Source organism: Ursus americanus, chromosome 13 (genome assembly GCF_024610735.1).
Source record: "Ursus americanus isolate L20-20 chromosome 13, mUrsAme1.1.p, whole genome shotgun sequence".
Classification (NCBI taxonomy): Eukaryota; Metazoa; Chordata; class Mammalia; order Carnivora; family Ursidae; genus Ursus; species Ursus americanus.
In genome coordinates this window covers 35878078-35897493 of record NC_142139.1, presented here as the reverse complement: position 1 = coordinate 35897493, position 19416 = coordinate 35878078, and the positions used below count along the sequence as shown (strand labels likewise).

The 19416-nt window shown below is 33.0% G+C and overlaps 1 protein-coding gene across 9 annotated transcripts in view; it reads left to right on the top strand.

Annotated features, from left to right (window-relative positions):
• Positions 1-19416, top strand: part of TTC29 (tetratricopeptide repeat domain 29) — a 468751-nt gene that overhangs the window by 256878 nt on the left and 192457 nt on the right. For all 9 annotated transcript variants that reach the window (XM_087866494.1, XM_087866493.1, XM_087866489.1 and 6 more), the window contains 2 exons: positions 14010-14233; positions 18911-19096. In XM_087866494.1, the coding sequence (XP_087722620.1) occupies positions 14010-14233; positions 18911-19096 (410 nt within the window). The remainder of the gene's footprint in view (positions 1-14009; positions 14234-18910; positions 19097-19416) is intronic.

The following is a 19416-nucleotide window of genomic DNA, read 5'->3' as shown; positions in this document are numbered from 1 at the left end:
TAAAGGTGTGAGATACAGAACATTAATTAGTCCAGAGGGTAAATATTTATCCAAGAGAAAGAGAGAAGAGAAATGGAGACAGTGAATGATAACAGCCATTTAGATGTAGATTTAATAGATATACATTACCAAGGTAATTCATTTTTCGGTTTCTCCTTTTCTTAATTATGAATGAGTTTTGAAGTTTACTAAATAATTTTCTAGCATCCACTGAGATTATCATAAATTACTAGATTTTGTAATTTTGTACAAAACCCTACTTACTCTGGTTTCTGTTTGCTAGAGGTTCTTTTTTGAGGGGAAGGGAAGAGAATTTTGCATGATTTTAACCTATGATTTTCTTTTCTTTTGCTACACTTTTAGGATTTTGTAAAATGAACCAAAGAATTTTTCACCTTTTTCTGTGCTCTGGAACATTCCTGATAAGATGCAAATTTCTTACTTAGTGAGAGTTTGGTAGAACTTCCCTGTAAAACCAAATAGCTTTGCTCCTTTGGTGGGAGAAGGATCAGGAGGAAGAGAATAGATTTGTTGTAATTGGTTTTCTATGTCTTCTCTAGCAAACTGATAATTGATATTTTGATATTTTATATAGGTATCTATTTTATGTAGATTGTTATATTTAGCATGATAAAATTTAGCATGACATTTTCTAATAGTGTTTAAATCTCTTTTATATCTGTAGAAACATTCTCTGTATCTGGGAGGTAGTGTGAAGGCAGTGGCAAATAACAGGCTCTAAAATTAGAACTGCAGGGGTTGATATCCCAGCTCCACAATTCAGAGTGTATGATCTTCAACTCATTAATTAAACTCTTTCTTTGTTGGGGCGCCTGCGTTGCTCAGTCAGTTAAGGGGGTCCTACTCTTGGTTTCTGCTCGGTCATGATCTCAGGGTTGTGAGATCAAGCCCCGCCTTGGGCTCTGCACTGGGCGTGGAGCCTGATTAAGAATCTCTCTCTCCTTCTGCCCCTCGCCTTCTCTATAAAAAAAAGAAAAGAAAAAAACAAAAACCTCTTTGTGCCATAGTTTCCTCATCTGTAAAATGGAGATGATGATGATGATAATAATATCTCATGAAAAATGTTGTAAAATTTAAAAAAGATAATCCATGTAAAATATTGAGAACATAGGCCCATTGTAAGTATACAATAAAAGTTAGCCATTATGATAATTATAATATTATAATTACCTTTTTCATTCCTGGCACAATTTTGGTGACATCTCTTTTTATTTTTCTTGATTATACTTGCAAAGATTTGTCTTTTCATGTAACCAGCTCTTTAGTTTTATGGGTCAACTTTTTTGTTCCATGTTAATTTATGCCTTGACCTTTAGTATTTCCTTTTCTGTCCTTTATTTGACTTCATGTTGTTGTTCATTTTGTTAAGATTTTTTCTAGCTCTGAGTTGAAAGCTAGCTTCTTCACTTGTTTCTGTGCTTTTGTTTTTTAATAAGTACATTTAAATTATAAATTTTTTTTTGAATACCATGATGACTTTTCCCACAGGATTTGATATTGAGTGTTTTTATTTTGTTTCAGTTCTACATATATGAACATTTCTGTGGTGGTTTTCCCTTTAGGCAGTGAATGCATTAGAAATACATTTGTAAATTTGCAGATGAATAGCTTTTTTGGTTTTTTGGGGGGGGAGGGGTGCAGGATTGGGGAGTGAATCTTTACTTGTGCTCAGTAAATATGCCATACATGATATCAGTTTATAAAATTTCTAGTATGGCCAGTGCATGGCCAGTTTTTATAAATATTTTTTGTATGTTTGAAAAATAAATATGTATTCTCTATTTCGTAGACAGTTCCACACAGAAAATACTATCAGAAACTAATAATTAGGTTGAGCCTGTTATTTCAATCGAGCCAGAAAATTGTTATTCAAATCCTTTTTTCCTCTACTTTATTTGTAATTTTCTGAAAAAAAATGCATTAAGATCAATTTCTCCTTATTCTGTTAATTTTGAAGCTATGCTATTAGGTGTATTGTTTCCTAATTGCTCTATTTCTCAGTAAATCAATCTATTTATGAATCTCTGTTATTCAGTGCCCCTTTAATTTTTTATGCCTGAATTCTATTTTGTTTGATATTAATAATGTTATACAAGCTTTCACTTTGTTGGCATTTGCATTGTTATATGAAAATACAAAAGAAACAAATGACATGTTCTCCGTCTCAAGGAAGTTATAATCCCTACTATATGTATATTTTGTATTATTTTTTTTAAGTTTGAATTCAAAGCCCTTTTATTTTACTCCTGACAAATACTTTTTTTTTGTTCTTCCAATATTCTTATTGATGCACATATTTAATGTGATGTACCCTATGCTCTTTGTTACTACAAGTAAGAATTTTCTAAATGTTTGTGATAGCTGCAATAAAATTAATACAACATTCAGGAAAATAAGATATTTATATACAGATGTGGTCTGACCAGAGCATCAAATTAATCAGTTTGCTTATTGTCTTAATAATTAGTTTTTCCTAAATGTAAAACTAAATGTGCGTTTTGGAAGTTTGATCATTGTGTACATAAAGCCTGTGAGAAGTCCTGGCACCAGTGTTCCTGTGTGCATTATACACCTCCTTTGTGACGGTAATTAAAGAGCATACAGTATGAAAGGTTCTTCACGTGGCTTACATTATGGTCATTATCTTGTACGTATTCAAGTTTGAAAGGGCAAAATATATTCTTGATTTTTTTGAAATGGGGAAAATTAAAATATGTTTAGTGAAAAAACTATTCCACAATAGGACTAACTTAAAAAGACAAAGAATTGAGGTCATCTGTGCCCTAAAATAGAACTTGACATTTCTCTTCAGTTAAATTTACTACAGATTTCTTATTAAAGAAATATAGAGTAATAGAGCAGTCATGAGTCTAATAATCATTTGGTTTAATATTTTTTTATTTATCAAAAAAAGGCAAAAGAGTGTAGTTAACAGAATACCAATGGCTAGTTTGTAAAAATAAATTTTATAAAGGTGTATATTTTCTTATGATGAAATATCATTACCGCACTAGAAGAAATGTCATAATAATAATAGAAATTTAAATGCAGGTTTTATTATTTACCCTTCTTCTATCTTCCATTACATTTCTGGAATGAGCATGAATAATGTTTTGTTTTCATTTTTAATTTATGTGACTTTCCCTTTGTAAGTTAAGCATCAGTTACATTTTTTTAGATACTTGTCATGTTTATAGCCCAATGTATACTATTTTTCTTGCCATCATTTTAATAACTAGATAAGTATTATAAAGGAATATATGTTGGGAAGGAACAACATTAGAATATATATGATTAAGCTATAGGTGGAAAGAATTGATTGGTTTACTTTTCCCAAAGAAACCTCTTCATGCAGTTGTTTAATGTGAAAGGTTTTTTCTTGAAAAGGTTAAAAAAGTTCTAATCAACTTTTGTACATTATGTAGAACTTCATTTTCTAAACTCTGCAAAAGAAAGTTTCATATTTAATGGGAAATCATGAATTATTCCATTTATTATCTACTTCCTCCTTTCAAAGACATGATCTGGATAAAAGGCGGGGTGAATAATTTCAAAAAAATACAATACATTTTTAATGGGAAGGTGCAAACTACAGATTCTCATGACTATTAGCAAGTGTAGAGGAAACAGAATTTTACTTGCAAAACTCGTCAAACTCTTGCAAAGATAAAATGTATGACATACTTTGGTAAAAAAAAGAACACAGTGAGCTGAAGTTTTCTTTTTAATGCAACTTGTTGTTTTTACTAAGTTTTGTCTTTATATTCTCCAACTTTGCATTTTTATTAGAAGTTGATATTTCACTCAACTTCTATGAAAATTGATAGTTCTTTCATTTATAAAGATGTATTGATGAAGAGCTGAAAGAAAAAGTTTAAATGATATTATTTGAGACAAAATTTCCTAAAAAATAGAATATTAAAAATCTTGGACAGCAGTCACAAGATTATGTTTCAAAAAAACGGTGACTGTTATATTGTATGGGGTTTTGCATTAATAAAAAATTGTAAATAGTAATGTAGACCAACACGATTCAATGAGCTAGTGCAGTCATGTTTATACATGTTTGTGGTCCATTGTTTGTAGTCGTGTAGTATAAAGCTTACCTTTTGTTTTTCTCCTCTTTTTCTTATGGTTATTGTTGTAGTAGGACACAGACTGTAATAGAATTATATAACTAGATTTCTTTTTTTATCATTATGACTCAATCCAAAAACTAAGATTATTTTCAGGCTTTATTTTTCAGCTTATGTTTAATTGGTTTCCCTATAGTTGAAAGTTACAATGTGATTTGGAAAAAAATGAACAAAAATCCATATGACTTCCTCAGTTAGCCAAAGGTGCTTGGACACGGTGGTACTGTGAAAACCTTCCCTGAAAATTTCCTCTGAAAGAATGACACTCATTTCATACCTTCCCATGTCCAATCTTTAGCTTAACATTTTCATTTGTAAATAAATTCGAGTTTCTCAAGGGAGTTTGCAAGTAATAGGGCCATGTTAAAGATTATGTAATTAGCCTCATCTAAAGAGCTGTCTTTCTTCCAGTGCTTTTCACTAAACTTCTAAAGAAAAACTTTGTTTAATGTGGTTAAGTTTGAGATTTTTTCTAGTAGAGAAAATCTTTCAGTAAAGAAAATGTGTGTCATGGCTCATGGGTAAATATTTTGGTAATACTTTATTTTGACTGACGAATAGTTTTATTCATTCGTCATTGATGGTGATCTCTGTAGTTCAAATATTTGATTGATTTGGAATCACTTGAGTAAATAATTTTTAACAGGATATGCACATAAAAAACACCTTTCTCTTATTATTAAGGGAATTATTTAAAGCTATTGTAACATTGCAGTCTGTACTGTCTACTAAATAACCACAGCTTTCCTCTGATATTGGGTAACAATCACTAGCAAAAATATTTGACTGATTAACATTTTGCTAAATATCAGTTCTTATTTAATTGAATCTGAGAAATAATTTTTTTCTGTTCTACATGAATATTCCATATAGCTTAAAATAAAATCGCCCATGTTGAAGTGAATTTTTATTTTAATCTTGGCAGAATTCCTTGCCAATCATATTTTTAAATATTTTAATTTTTGCTGAGAGAAATATATTAGTAATAGCCCTACTTAAAAAATATTATAGGCTAAACTTTATTTCTTAGTTATTATTACACTTTTTAAAAAAGAGTTAAAGGTTGAATGTAGGTTAAATAGTTTTTTCCAAATGGCATTTTTCAGTTTGTATATATACTTCAAAAATGTTGGCAGTCTATGCTTTCTAACTTTGATTATTAATAGATAAAAATTTGTATTTTCCGAAAATATGAAGCATGCTGACATGCGTAGCTGTTTCAAATTAGTAAACTTTTAGTTGTGTAGAAAATCACAAAAAATCCTACTCCTTAACCTCTTGGGAGGTGGATTATATTTATTGTTTATTTTTAAGTTACCAAATAAGTCCAGTTATCTGCCATATTAATATTTATGTTCTGGTTTATTGGTAACATTTTTATGGTGAGTAGGTTTTTTCAATTTATACAATTAAAGGTGATATCACATTTATTTGGATAGCAATTCTGAGATTTCCAGAAACAGTGTAAACTAATACTTGCATTTGTGGTGTTTCTTTTGAATGAAGCTAAAATGTTATTTATTTCAATCTGTTAGGAGAGTTTTTATATAAAATTATAGCAACATCTAAAGTAAATTATGGTACAATAGTAAGTATAGAACAATAGATATACCTTCAAAATTAGTTTTTTATTTTCTGTTAAAGCAAATATGACCAATAAATTTCACAAAGAAAATCATGATTGTTAAAATGGCTGTTACATTAAAATTCCTATGACTTGATTAGTCAAAACTACAATAATATTACAAGAGATATTTTCTTTATTGAAATATATGCTAAAACAATACATAAGCTACAGTGATTATATTATCTTTATTATATGTTCATTTCTCTTTAAGGAAGTTCACCTAAAATGTTTAAGAGAAATTAGTAACAATGTTCATCTTAATGACTAATTCCACTTTTAATAACTAATTATAATAAACAATAGATTTTTTGTTTCAAGTATAACAAACTCTACTTTTTGAGGTATTAACATGTAAATAATTAAAGTAAGTCACATAGAAAATAGGCAGTGATTATCGAGTTATTTATATTGGTGGATATACTGAAATGCAAAGTGAATTTGCTTTAGAGAAGCCATCATATTAAAAATGCTTTTTATATATTTTATTTGGATTAATAAAAATGCCTCATTAAATATGTGTATGTTTATCTCTAAAATATATTTCTAATTTTTCCAGACATGAAAATTGAGGGGTTTGAAAACCGTTAATCTGTAATATGCCACCTGCCCTATTTACATTTTTAACAGTTGAGTATTTGTTAACTGATCTCATAGAGAGCTACATATTTTGCTGTTTCCAGATGGATGAGATAGAATACCATGCATAACTTTACATTTATCTTCTTTGAGTGTCACCTTATTTACATATCAATTAAAATAATATCTGTATTAAGATGGATAATGAAAGTTATCAAATTTACATGATGTGACTGCAGTTTGCTATATTTCCAGTAGATGCCCCCAGAGACCAGTCAACTTATTGGAAATCCTTTAAATTTAAAAAGAGCCTTTTTCATAATGAAACTTTTTTTCTTGTTAATATTTTGAAGTACATGGAAAATAAATTAAAAGTCCTAGAAATCTCAACTCTCCGATGGTTATTACACAAAAATATATGTGAATGATGATAGTGTATTTCTTAATTAGTGTTAGTTCTTAATCAGTATTAGTCAATACTATGGCTAATGATTGTTAAAAATCTAAATGTGTAAAATTGAGAAAAACGCTTTCAGTTTTCATTGTAATTCTATATGCTTTTCAGTCAACTTCAAATATAATTGATATTTTTTCTTTCTTCTCTTTATATATATTTATATGGCTAGGGGAATGGCATATCTTTGTTTTAGCTTTTAGGGAAAATTTTATTCTTTTCACAAAAAACTATAAAACATACCCAAATTACTAATATGGTTTTTATCAGTATGTGTGTCAAGAAATGCATATTTTTCCCATTCTAATTATATGTAATATCTACCTACACTGAAAAGTATGGGTAAGAATAGTGACTCACTTTATTCCATGGAAATTATATTAACTGAAGCTATTTAAGTATTAATTTAAGAGTCGATGTAATTATCCCGTAGGTGATTCCAATAACATTTATTCCTACAATATGAATGTAAGACTGTTATAACTGACACATAGATAACCCACTAGTGACTTATAAATATTAACTTAATGGAATAAAAGTATTATCCTGACTTTTGATTAGATATTACATATCTTTTGAGTTTATCTTTGTCAGATTAAATAAAAATTTTATGATCTTGTTTTAAAGTATGATTTTTTATTAAACTGCTTTTGAAATAATTTACTGAATATGAAGCTTCACCTTGATACAGTATTTGAATTTGTCCTGTGAAGAAAATATGTTAAATATATTAATCATATATTTGAGTAGTTCATAATTCATTTTGATTTTGAAAGTCCATTTAATAACTAATATAAGTACCTATAAGTTAAGAGAAATAAAATAAGCTGTCATATCTATTCATTCCATTTATTCATGTTTTTCATATTTGTAGAAGTGTGTGCTTTTTATCCTCTTATATGTTTGTCTTTCTCAGTGTTTTTCTTCTATTAGACTTCATATATCCTGGAGTGACGATCGCATCTATTTAGTTTGCTTTGCAGGGTTGCTACTGTCTGCTTCCTCATTTTAAGGAAGGGGATTCTTTAAGAGAGTCACAGAATGACACTATTCTCTTTTCCCAAGCCAGCATAAACACGGATTAGCATGGACAAAGGCAACGGCTTTCAAATTAGAGAGTTACATGTAATTGTCCAATTATGACAGATTCCTAAACAATCAATGCAAATAAACAAAACAGAAATGCGTAGAGGAACAGAAAGAAGAAAACCCAACAAATCTGATGTAACAGGAGACAATGTGGTAAAGTGGAAAAAAACAGAATTTGCGCTCAGAAACCTGGATGTGAATTCCAGATCAGCCTGTTATTAGTTTGTACGGCTCTGTCACTTATATGGCAAGTCACAACCTCACCAGATAGTTTCTCTATCTGTGAAAGTGGAAGCATTGCTTTGTAGACTTCTCATGTGTTAGAAATGATGTCTACACGGTGTCTGCCACATTGTAGGTACTCTGTAAATAGCCGTTCAGAATGTTTTAAGGCAGAATTTTAAAATGATATAAAATCTCCGTGGCTGTTTAACAGAAAGCTCGCCATCTCTCAGCATCTCCACACATTCAACTGCTATGAAGTTCTGTCAAAGTGGTCAGTTTACTTTCTGTAAATGTATAGATTTTTTTTTAAATCTTCGAATCTCTTAGGGCAATTTTTATGTCAGTTTAAAACGCATTGAATCTCCTTTGAAGAATGCCTTTAAATAGTAATAAAATCCATATGGAATGGGTGACTACTTAATTCCCTTCCTAAATTCATTCTTCTCCAGCTACATCTCTTGGGTGCGACCTCAGGCGTCTGCCATGACAGAAATCTTCCTCAGGGTGTAGATTTACAGAGTCCAGCATATCCGTGAATGTCACAACTGCTGCTCCTATGAATGGCATGTTTTCTGTCAGGAAAACTCCTCTCAAATTCCATAATATCAAATCTACATAAATTTTACTAGAATTCTCCATTTCTGCCCAGTATAGCGACTTTTTAGGTCAAGGAGATTTTTCTTCTTCTGATACTTACAGAGAATATATTTTAATTTAGACTAATATTGGTTTTAATATACAAATGAAACCAAAGACTGATAACTTTGTTCCAAATGAAATAACAAAATAACAAATTTGAATTCTGTCTATATTTCTGTTTGTGTTTAGAAAATTTCTTTTCCCATAAAGCAAGTCAACTTTGCCTGTGATTCTGTTATGAAATATAAAACCTGAGAAATCCAAATATAATGGTGGAAATTGATAGGCTTTTTTTTTTCAGATGATCAGTTCATTTTAATAAAAGAATTATTTTTGTTAAAAGAAATAACTTGCATTAACTATGAAGATACAAATAGGAACTTATTTAGTAAATCATTAATTGCTCTTTCTTGCTTTCAGATTACTAATGAGGCTTAAACAATGACATACCTGTATATATGCATGTGTGTGCACACATGAATGTGTATATAAAACCGAGATGATACCAGCATAGTTATTTATGCATTTTGAAATACATCTCTATTTGAAATCTCTTCTGCAAAGAATGGTCTTTTTAAAAAATGTACCAGAAATTTAAAAAAATTGATATCAGTTATATATCATGGGTGTTTTAAGGCTGAAAGATGTCTTGGAAACCATTTTAGTACAGTTCCTTCGGAATCCATTCTGTACTTTGGTCACAGACAGCAGAAATTGATTCTGACTAAATAAAGTAGAAGCCGTTTTTTGGAAGGATACTGGGTAACAAGCTGAATTTAGGGAGAACCCAGCTCAGAAGAAAAGGACAAGACATGAGACCCTTGACAGGATGTTGGTAGCAAGAACTACTTCAGAGTCTTGCCAGGAGGTCACTCCCAAGATGATTGAGCTCCAACAACCTGCTAAACCTTTGTTGTGTTTCTTGTGTCAAGATTCAGAATTCTGGGAGAGGAACCGGTTGCTTTAATTTGGTCACTGTGGACCCACCTGTTGGTTAGAGAGTCTTTCAAATCAAATCCCACCAAGATGACCCGTAGTGTGAGAATGGTCATTCCAAAAGTGTTTTGGAGTGCTGCCACCTGTGGAAGTGGAACTAGATGCTGAGTGGACCAAATCCAACCAAATCACCCTCACCTTCCAGGTGAAGGAAATCAGGCTTACAGAATCATTTTCTGCATTTCTGTTGAGATTAGAGGTATGAGATTAAAACATAGATGGCCTCGCGGCTTGTGTTTACTTTTATTGTTTAAAGTCAGTGTTCTAATTTTTATTTATTTATAATTTTCATTTCTTCCAAGGCATAACCTTACAAAGATGACAGTGCTTGTTTAAAGCAAGGCTGGATTTTCAGCCCCTCATCCTCAGATCTCCTATATTCTCCCACAACCTGTCCCCCATTGGAGGTACAACTTAGATACCCCTTCAGCCTCCTCACACTCAAGTTATCTGAACCAAATTCAATTATCTTTCCGCAAACTGCTCATCCTTTTGTGTCCCCCTCTTTAGCAAATTACCACTTATTTTTTATTTAACCTCAAAATCTGGTTGTCATCCTATGTCATCCATTCCCTGTCCTCTACCCCCAACACCCATTCAGTCACTATGGAATTGATGTTTTCATCTCCTAAATATGTATTGAATCTACCCTACTTCTGTCCAATCCCATTTCCTCTTTCCTTTGGTTCAACCTCTGTGGCCTGTCCTTTCCAGGACCACTATCTCTTCACGCTGCTCCCAGTTCTACCCTCGTCCTGGCCATTCTCTAGGATCAGGTGTAAATTTTAGATTCACAAGCTCATGGATGCTAAATTGAAAGCCTTTATTTTTTTATAACTTAATTTTAATTCCTGGCCCTGAGCCTTGATCCTCCCTAGTGTAAAAATCTAATCTTGTCCCTCTCAGGTAATGTGAATCCAATTCAGTGATTTCTCAGGTTATTCAAGAATTCTGGTGCCTCTTCCCCTCACCCTATTTTCTTATATAGAAACAACACAGTGGTGGTGCAAGGTGGAGGGGAGGAGAGTTGCCAGATTTAGCAAATAAAAATATAGGATATACACTTCAATTTGAATTTTAAGAAACAGAAAACTTTTTTAGTATAAAAAAGTCCCATGCAATATTTAGAGAATACTATTACTAAAAAAAATATTCATTGTTTATCTGATATTCAAATTTAACTGGGCATCCTGCCCATTTTTATCTGGCAATTCCAGGGCTGGGGTTTGTCGGTATTTACTTTCAGATCTTAATCTAGGACCTTGTTACAGACACTGAATTTGCCTATCTAGTATCTCATTTCTCCATTCTTCTTGGCTAACATAACTCCAGTTTTGCTTGGGAGAGCAGTGTGTCCAAGAACAGGCAGGATATTTGCTTTTCCCAGTCTTCTTGCACCATTGGGTGGCCACGTGACAAAGTTCTGGCCAATGGGACCAAATTGAGAATCTATTAACAGTTACAGGAATGCTTTTGTTTTTCCCAATAACAGGGAAAGACACAGCTGGTGCCACCCACCTCCCCTTTTTATTTGCCTTGAAGGTGGGCACAATATCTGAAGCTATATGAACCCTCCAGTGACCAGCAGGGGACAAGCATGAGGGAAAGACTAAGATAATCCCAGACGCATTGAACGTGCCAGGCCACTGAACCAAGGCCAGCAGATGCCTACTTTTAGGCACCTTGGGCTGTGATAAGTGGAAACCTCTAGTTTTAAAGGCACTATGAAACAAGTTTTCTTACTTGTAGTTGAATGCATTCTAAACCTATGGGGTCTATCTGATGCACTCCATCCATCCTTTTCTGTCAGACCTGGAAATATGCTGACTTGACTGCTTTGATAGTTCCCTGATGCTTCTTATTCTCAGAGTTACAGCTGTGTCCTTCTTCAATCCCCAGTGGGCAGCCCATACAAGAGCATGTTAGCACACACTCCCTTGTTGTGGCCAGTGACATTATGACAGATATGCCAGCTCTCTCTTTCCATTAACTTTTCTGCCATACATGGAGCCCACTAGACTATTACGGCATTTCACCCATACCATTCAGGAACGGTGGGAAATTATAGTGGCTGGTTCTGGTCCTCTTCTACTGAGAAACCCTATGTGACGACTTTTGCTATACCTTGTGTAGAAGCAGGTAGAAAGGAGGGGAATGAGAGGACACGGCCTTTGCAGCATCGCACTGCCCCTTCTTCATACGCCCCTCCTTTATCTTGACTGGACGGCAGAAACAAACAAAATTCTGTTACTTCTTTTTCCCATATCATATGTTTTTGGTCTCATACAAGATGGTGGCTTTTGGCCTAGGAATGTGGTTTACTTATTCTCTTTATGAATGAGTCCGATTACAATAGGTGCTATGCCTCCAGCTGCCAGATGGGGGAGGCTAACAATTCAACTGGAACACTCCTTCCAGATGATTCTTCTAAGCTGCAATCTCATGGAGTCATTTCCCTAACTCAGACCCTTCAGTGGTTCTACCTCTACCTCACTCCTAGCTTGAAGTCCAAACTTCTTACCATGGCTTTGAGGTCCTATCTTTTCTTTTAAAACTTCTCTTTCATCCCTACTCTCTTGACCTCTCTTGATGTGTTTCATTTCATACCCAAGCTGATCCACTGAGTAAGAAATTCTTGGTGGATGGAATCTGGGCATTTTTGGTTTTTTTGTTTGTTTGTTTAATTCTATAGATGAATCTATTGCATAGTCAGGAGTTGGGAACCAGTAGTTCAGGACTTTACATTTCTCAGAGCATTTTCACATACATCATTTAATTTTGTTCTTAGAAGAATCTTGTGATATAGGTACAGCATATATTGATATGCACATTTTACCAATGAGATGAAATGAGGTCCAAGGAGGTTTAGGTAGAACTGGGCTCAACTTTGAGTATTCTGACTAATTCTAGTCTGTTTCCACTCCACACTGAAATTTTTATTGCTAGTAGTATCACATTATGTCAGTTGTTCTAAATACTTAATTGTCTCCTGATTTTAAAGAAAATGTAATATAATTAGTAGCTTTATGATTTGGCCTCTGATTGCTCATTAAGTGGAATAATAGCCACCACACAGCTGTTATCCCATAACCCTGTTTATTTCCTGCATAGTACTTTTCATCATCTGAAATTACTTATTTTTTGCTTACTTACTTGTTGGTTTTGTTCTCCCACTAGAATACAATCTTCACAAGGAGAATGAACCCATTCAGTCTAGAACAGTGTCTTCCGCTTAGAAAATGTAACAGCTATTTGTTGAATAAATAAATGGAATATTCAGTTGTCACTTTATCTCTTTGCATATGGTTTATCATTAAATTAGAAGTGAATTATTAATCTAACAAATCATGAACTTAATCCTAACTGAAAATATTTTTCATATATACTTAGTAATAGATTTTAATAAACATTTTCTAACCAAACATCCAAGCATGAATGAATGAATGAATGAACTTCCATAACATACAATGAAGCCATTTAATATAGAGTGCATTTTTAAATATTAAATGGCATGTTTAATTTTTGCTTGGCATATTGGTTTTTTTGTTTTGTTTTACTGGGAGGCTAGTATATCAAGTACTTTTGGATATTGTAATTACTATGGTCTGGATGTGTTCCCCCAAATTCGTATGTTGAAATCCTAACTCCCAAAGGTGAAAGTATTAGTAATTGAGGTCTTTGGGAGGTGCTTAGGTCATGAGGGCAGAGCCCTCATGAATGGGATTAGTGCCTTATAAAAAAACGGTCTCCAGAGAGATTCCCTAGCCCCTTCCACTATTTGAGGATACTGTGAGGAGGTGCCAGCCAAGAACAAGGAAGAGGGCCCTCACCAGAAGGTGACCATGCTGGCATCTTGATCTTGAAGTTCCAGCCTCCAGAGCTGTTAGCAATGTATTTCTGTTGTTCGTAAGCCACTCAGTCACTAGTATTTTGTTCTAGCAGCCAGAACGGACTGACATCCATCAACTCATTTATCTGTCCCTATTAAAGGGAGCTCAGCTCTGGAACTGATATATTTATAATGTAATTTTACTAAAACTACTATAGTTGGGTAGCTCCTGGCATCTTTCATTAAACTGAAGTTGTTCAATTACAAGTGTTTGAGGCAAAGAGAGTTTTCAGCTTTCATTCAGAGGAAAAAAAAAAAAGGCAGTGCAATTCAACCTTTAATTTTTAGAGAAGAAAAACACTGTATGGATTTAATGGATTAAAATAATGTTCTGAGTGTTGGGTTTCTTATTCCCAGTTACCGGAACTCCTACAAGAAGAACATTTGTGTGGACATGCTGCGAGATGGTTATCATAAGTCCTTTACTGAGCTCTTCGCCCTGATGGAGAAGTGGGATGCCCTGCGGGAGACCGCGAGAGTTAGGTCCCTTTTGTGGCTGCAGAGACCTCTGGAAGAGCAGCCTGATAAGCTGGATCGTTTCTACCACTACCTGACCAGGGCTGAGGCAGCTGAAAGGAAAGGTGAGTGGAGGGACTGTGGGCAGCAGTGCTGCAGGAGCCTGAACAGTGAGCCTGAGGGAAGATTCCAGAGTGTTTCACGTATGAATTCAAAACATTAAGACACCTGAGCACAATCCATTCTAGACATCTAAGCATCTTCATGGAATACATGATAGGGAATGCTGAATCACAAAGCTCTCCAGACACAGGGGCATCCTGCTGATGTCATTCCAAGCCAGGAAGACAATGCATAGCACCTGATCACATCTACAAATTTTCCAATGTCATGAATACGACTCTTTCCATAGTTTTAAAAATATATAGAATTTTTACTAATGAGATATTTTCAAAGAGTACTATAACTTGAAAATTGTACTGATTTTCTAGTATTTATATAATGGAATTTGAAGGTGTTATCTGTAAGTCCTACAGATTTCAATCAGAGAATTTTTATTAGTAAATACTGAGAAGACACGAAAAGCCTACAATTCACAATTATGAATAAAATTGTTAATTTTATATTTTCCATCACATCATTCCTAATAAATTCCCTTTTTTGTATCCAAAAATTTTCCAGAAAGTCAGTGTTTCAAGTATTGAAGATATTTTAATCTCTACTATGATTATACTGATATTGTTGTCATAAGGCTTTCCTAGTTATAGTATATTAGGAATTAGTCATTTTATATAATCAAAGAAAAGAAATCCTAAAAGTTAGCATATAAATTTGGTGGTTTAAATTATTATTTTCTTCAACATATTGTGTGAAAACACCATAGGACTCAAAAAGAGAAGCTTGGGCCCCAACAATGACTATATTTCATTTCAGGGCTTCCTGTGGGAAAATAGAGTATTACACAACTTTTTGTCAACCAGTGCTACAGTGGGGAAAATTAATGGGGATGTGGAACAGTATTGCAGCAAAAGTCTCTCAGCCTCTATAGTGGAGTTAATACATATTTCCCATCAGGGTGTCACCTGGCTTACGAATAGGAGATATACAAAAATCCTAACAGCATAAGTGAGTGAGTGTGTGTGTGTGTGTGTGTGTGTGTGTAGAAAAGAGGTGAATATTTGTATTATGAAAAGTATTTAACTGCAGGATTGACATTAAAAATAGAATCCTTTGGCGAATTTTGAAATATGACATCTAATTTCTCAAGAAATTAACTGTTATAAATAAAAAATGCTATTGTAAAAAACTTACATTCTAGTTTCGGCTGCAAATTCTGAAGTGATATTTGCACTGAAAATAGAATTGAGCAAGATAAAATTTTCCCATTAGTCATTTTTTGAAGTTGAATTCATCATATTCACTAAGTGTTTTAAAAAGAGGCTTTCATATTGAGTAGCATAAATATGAGCCAAATACACCTTGTTACAAAATGTTATAAATACGAGAAATTTGTCATAAAGCATTTTGTAATTATAAGGAAACTAAAAAGCTAAGTAGTCTATTTGAAGGTAGAAAACATTTTAATTTTTTATTAAAGAAAAGTAACTAAACATTTAAATAAAACTGTTTCTCTGATTCCAAAAGTTAACAAAGTCTAAACTTTATAGTAGTCAATATTTTGTACACATGGTGTAAGTAAAGAGATATTTTCTTTACTGGGTGTCTTTATCATATATTCATCATAACTGAGTAGCATTTGTTAAGTGAAATAAAATTGCCTCTTGCTCAGAATAACTCTTCTGTAAGGTTATCTCCTTCAAAATGCACTGGCTTTTGCCTGGTTGAAATATAGAAAATGAAAATTATTGCAAAAGATATTGTTGGAAATACTTTAGTTGAAGTACATGTGAATATTTATATGCTTTTTAAAAAATTTGTAGAATTGTTTTCACATTTAACACATGGATTTTATTGAGGAAAAATTGTGACAAGAGTTAAAAAACATCCCAGAAAATGGGATAGACACATTCACTCTTACTAACTTGAATTAATCCCAAATCTTAAAACATGATCGCGCGTGTGCACGCGTACACACATACTCTTAATCTAGAATATAGATATTTGTTACTGGTGTCTCAGGATTCCATCCTATATGGTCATGAGACATACAGAATCTGAGAAAAATTTTCCTGAAGTAGCGTATCTCCGAGCATTCTCATTGCTTCTCATTGGAAAGACTATCACTCTAGGGTCACAATGAAGTTCATTTAATCAAAGCTGTGGCACTAACAATAGTCATCTTGGGTCAGTTCTGTCTCTTGAGACTTACAGACAGGAACCTAGAGTTATTTAAATTACTCTGGAAAACATCACTTGCTGTTTTATAGCAAAGAAGTATTTTAAGTAAGCCAGTCATTTCTTTTTCAATTATTTCCATTTCTTAAGGTGGGGTTTTTTTTGCCCTTAAGAACTTTTTTTATATTACCCATTGTTGTAAATCATCTCTGTACCATCTGTAATATTATGATTAAGGCCTTGTGCCCCATGGGGCTAGAGAAGAGATGGCAATAATGGTAATGGGCAACTGAATCAATAGATAATTCAAACATTATTTACGCTTGACTTTAAATTATTGTTAAGGGTTAAGCAGCAATTTTTTAATAACATTTATTTAAGATACAAGCAGAGTCCCATAGGATCTTTACAGGTTTTATGTAAAGTAAAACAAAAATAATTATCTGGTAAAATAAGTTTGAGAAACACCAGATGAATTAACATGGACATTAAGCAGGTTGGTTTATCGCAGGACTTACCAGAGCCTTTAACATGCTGATGCATATTGTGTGGTCAGTGAAAGAGGGAAATTAGCAACTGCATTTTCCAAATTTATTTCATCGTGGAATCTCCTTTTTAGATAACACAATGAATACCGATCTAAATAATAAACGAACAATAAAAATTATTTTCATCTTGTATATATCTGCTGACAACTCAAGTAAGTGGTCTACAAGCAAGGAGATAAGGCTGCTTAGAATGTAAATGGTACAGCCCGTATATTTGGATGGTCCAAAGATTCAAAAACATATTCCTTTATACTTAATACTCTGAAAAATACTCCATTTTTTCTGTAGAAAGAGAGCTTAGCTGACTAGTGGTCTCTAAATATGGAATCTTGATAACTTATACAACTTGTTCTAAAAAAAAACTTTATGAAATATTGGAAATGTTTTTCTATTAAGGTGTAATTACTGAAAATCATAAAAACTATTTTGGGATCACTTTTTTTTAAAAGAAGATCTTTATATAGCTTTTTAAAAATGGAAGTTATGGAATGCTTTACAGACTTTAAGAAATCATAACTCTAATCACTAAAGATGACAAAGAATATAATATTACAAAACAGACTTTAGTGCTCCACTCACCTTAGGTAGAAGGTTCACAATGCAAAGATAAAACCTAAGAGAAGTCAGTTCTGAGAGTGTTTGTTTTAAGTAAATAACTCTGGTTACTCACTGCTTTTCACCTAAGCTCTTGCCTATTTCGAGTAACCTTAAAAAGCAGAATGGCTCTCCAGAATCCCCAGCTCCTTCAAAAAATATTCAAAATTAGGGAGACAGGGAGACTTTTTTTTTCTTTTTTACTTTAATGTTTAGGTATAAACTTATTTTGAGATAAATCTTAATTTCCTATGAAATTATAAGGCAGCATATTTAAAGGAATGACATAAGTTTTAGAAATTTCTTTTGAAACGTTAGAGTCACTTATGTACAGTTCTTGAAAATTACCTTTTGTTGTAATCAGCCTTGTTGTTGTTTTTTTTTTCTGGGCCTTTTTATTTAAATCTTGTAGGAATACTAGTGGGCAATGTATGAATATTTTTCATAATTGTAATCCTTTCAGGAATATTTGAGTTGACTCTTCTGATTTCAGTGAATAATTAGTATCAGTGAATTCTAATAGATAATGATTATTATAAAAAATCCTTGGAAGGGTAATCCAGAGGCTACCACGTATCTACAACTGTGCTTTCAGCACAGATGCAAAAAGACATAAAGATTATTAATTTGTTTATATTCACCAATAGAGTGGAGTTTACAGGACTGAGGCACAATTTATTAACACACACATTTTTGTCCAAGTTTATGATTGATTGTGGTGGGGTTTATAAGACTGATTCACAATTTATTAATGCACTTTTTGTGTACAAATAGGTCAGGTGCCACTTTAGGAAAAAAGGGAGGGTTTAAAAACTACCAACTAATAAACTAATAACTGAGTGAGAAGGATGATTAGTATTAATGCATTTTCAACAGAAAAAGATACTATTTTCATATCCTATCTGCTTTCTTCATTAACTTTTATTTATTGATTTATTTTTTTGCCATGGTTAGGAACATTGCTTTCTCTTGAATCTCTAAATACTCTTCAAATCTTTGATGGGAAAAGTACTTGATAATAACACATACTCACTTCTTCCACAAGAACTGATAACAGTGCTAGTACATATATTATCATGACTTGTGTCTTATGTAAAGTCTAGTGTTTCAACCAAAGAGTATGTCAATTTCTCACATGTTCTAAGTTTTCAAAAAGATTGTTGTTGCTTTTTTCTTATGCACATCCTTTAATGTAAGTGTTTTGGTGGTTAAAATATAGTAACTGAATTTTGCATTTCCATTCTTAAAAATAGCTAATCATGTTTTTAAGGAAAAATAAAAAATAAATGTGACTATGTTGGTTTGCCATTTGAAGGGACATGCTGTGAGACATTTTTCTAATGCCATTAATGTTTTTCTTTGAAGAATACTTTGAAGGTGTCTATAATAACTTGTATGCCCTGGCCTGTTACTTCAATAATGCTGAAGACAAATGGGTAAGGAACCACTTCTACGAACGATGTTTTAAGATTGCTCAGCTGATAAAAATTGACGGTGGGAAGAAAGAAGCCGAGGCGCATGCGCACATGGGACTTCTTTTCGAGGAAGATGGTGAGTGGTCATTTGTCAGGCTGTCCTGGTTGTTCTGGAGGATTCAGAGTCCATGCAACCAGAAAGCATGTGGGGATTGAGAAAAAGATCTGAGGCATTAGTATAAGAATGTTAAGTTATTGAGATTAAAAAGCAAAAGTGTGTGACTTATGGGCTCACCGTAAGTTTCCTTGCAGTCCTATGTCCACCCAAGCTCTCGGGCAGAGTCCCCAGCAGCATAATCACAAAGAGAAAGCATCCTCCCGTGCCCATCCATACATATCGGTAAGTGACACATGCTGTACGGTTTTGAATTTTTTTGTCTCTCTTAAACAGTCCTC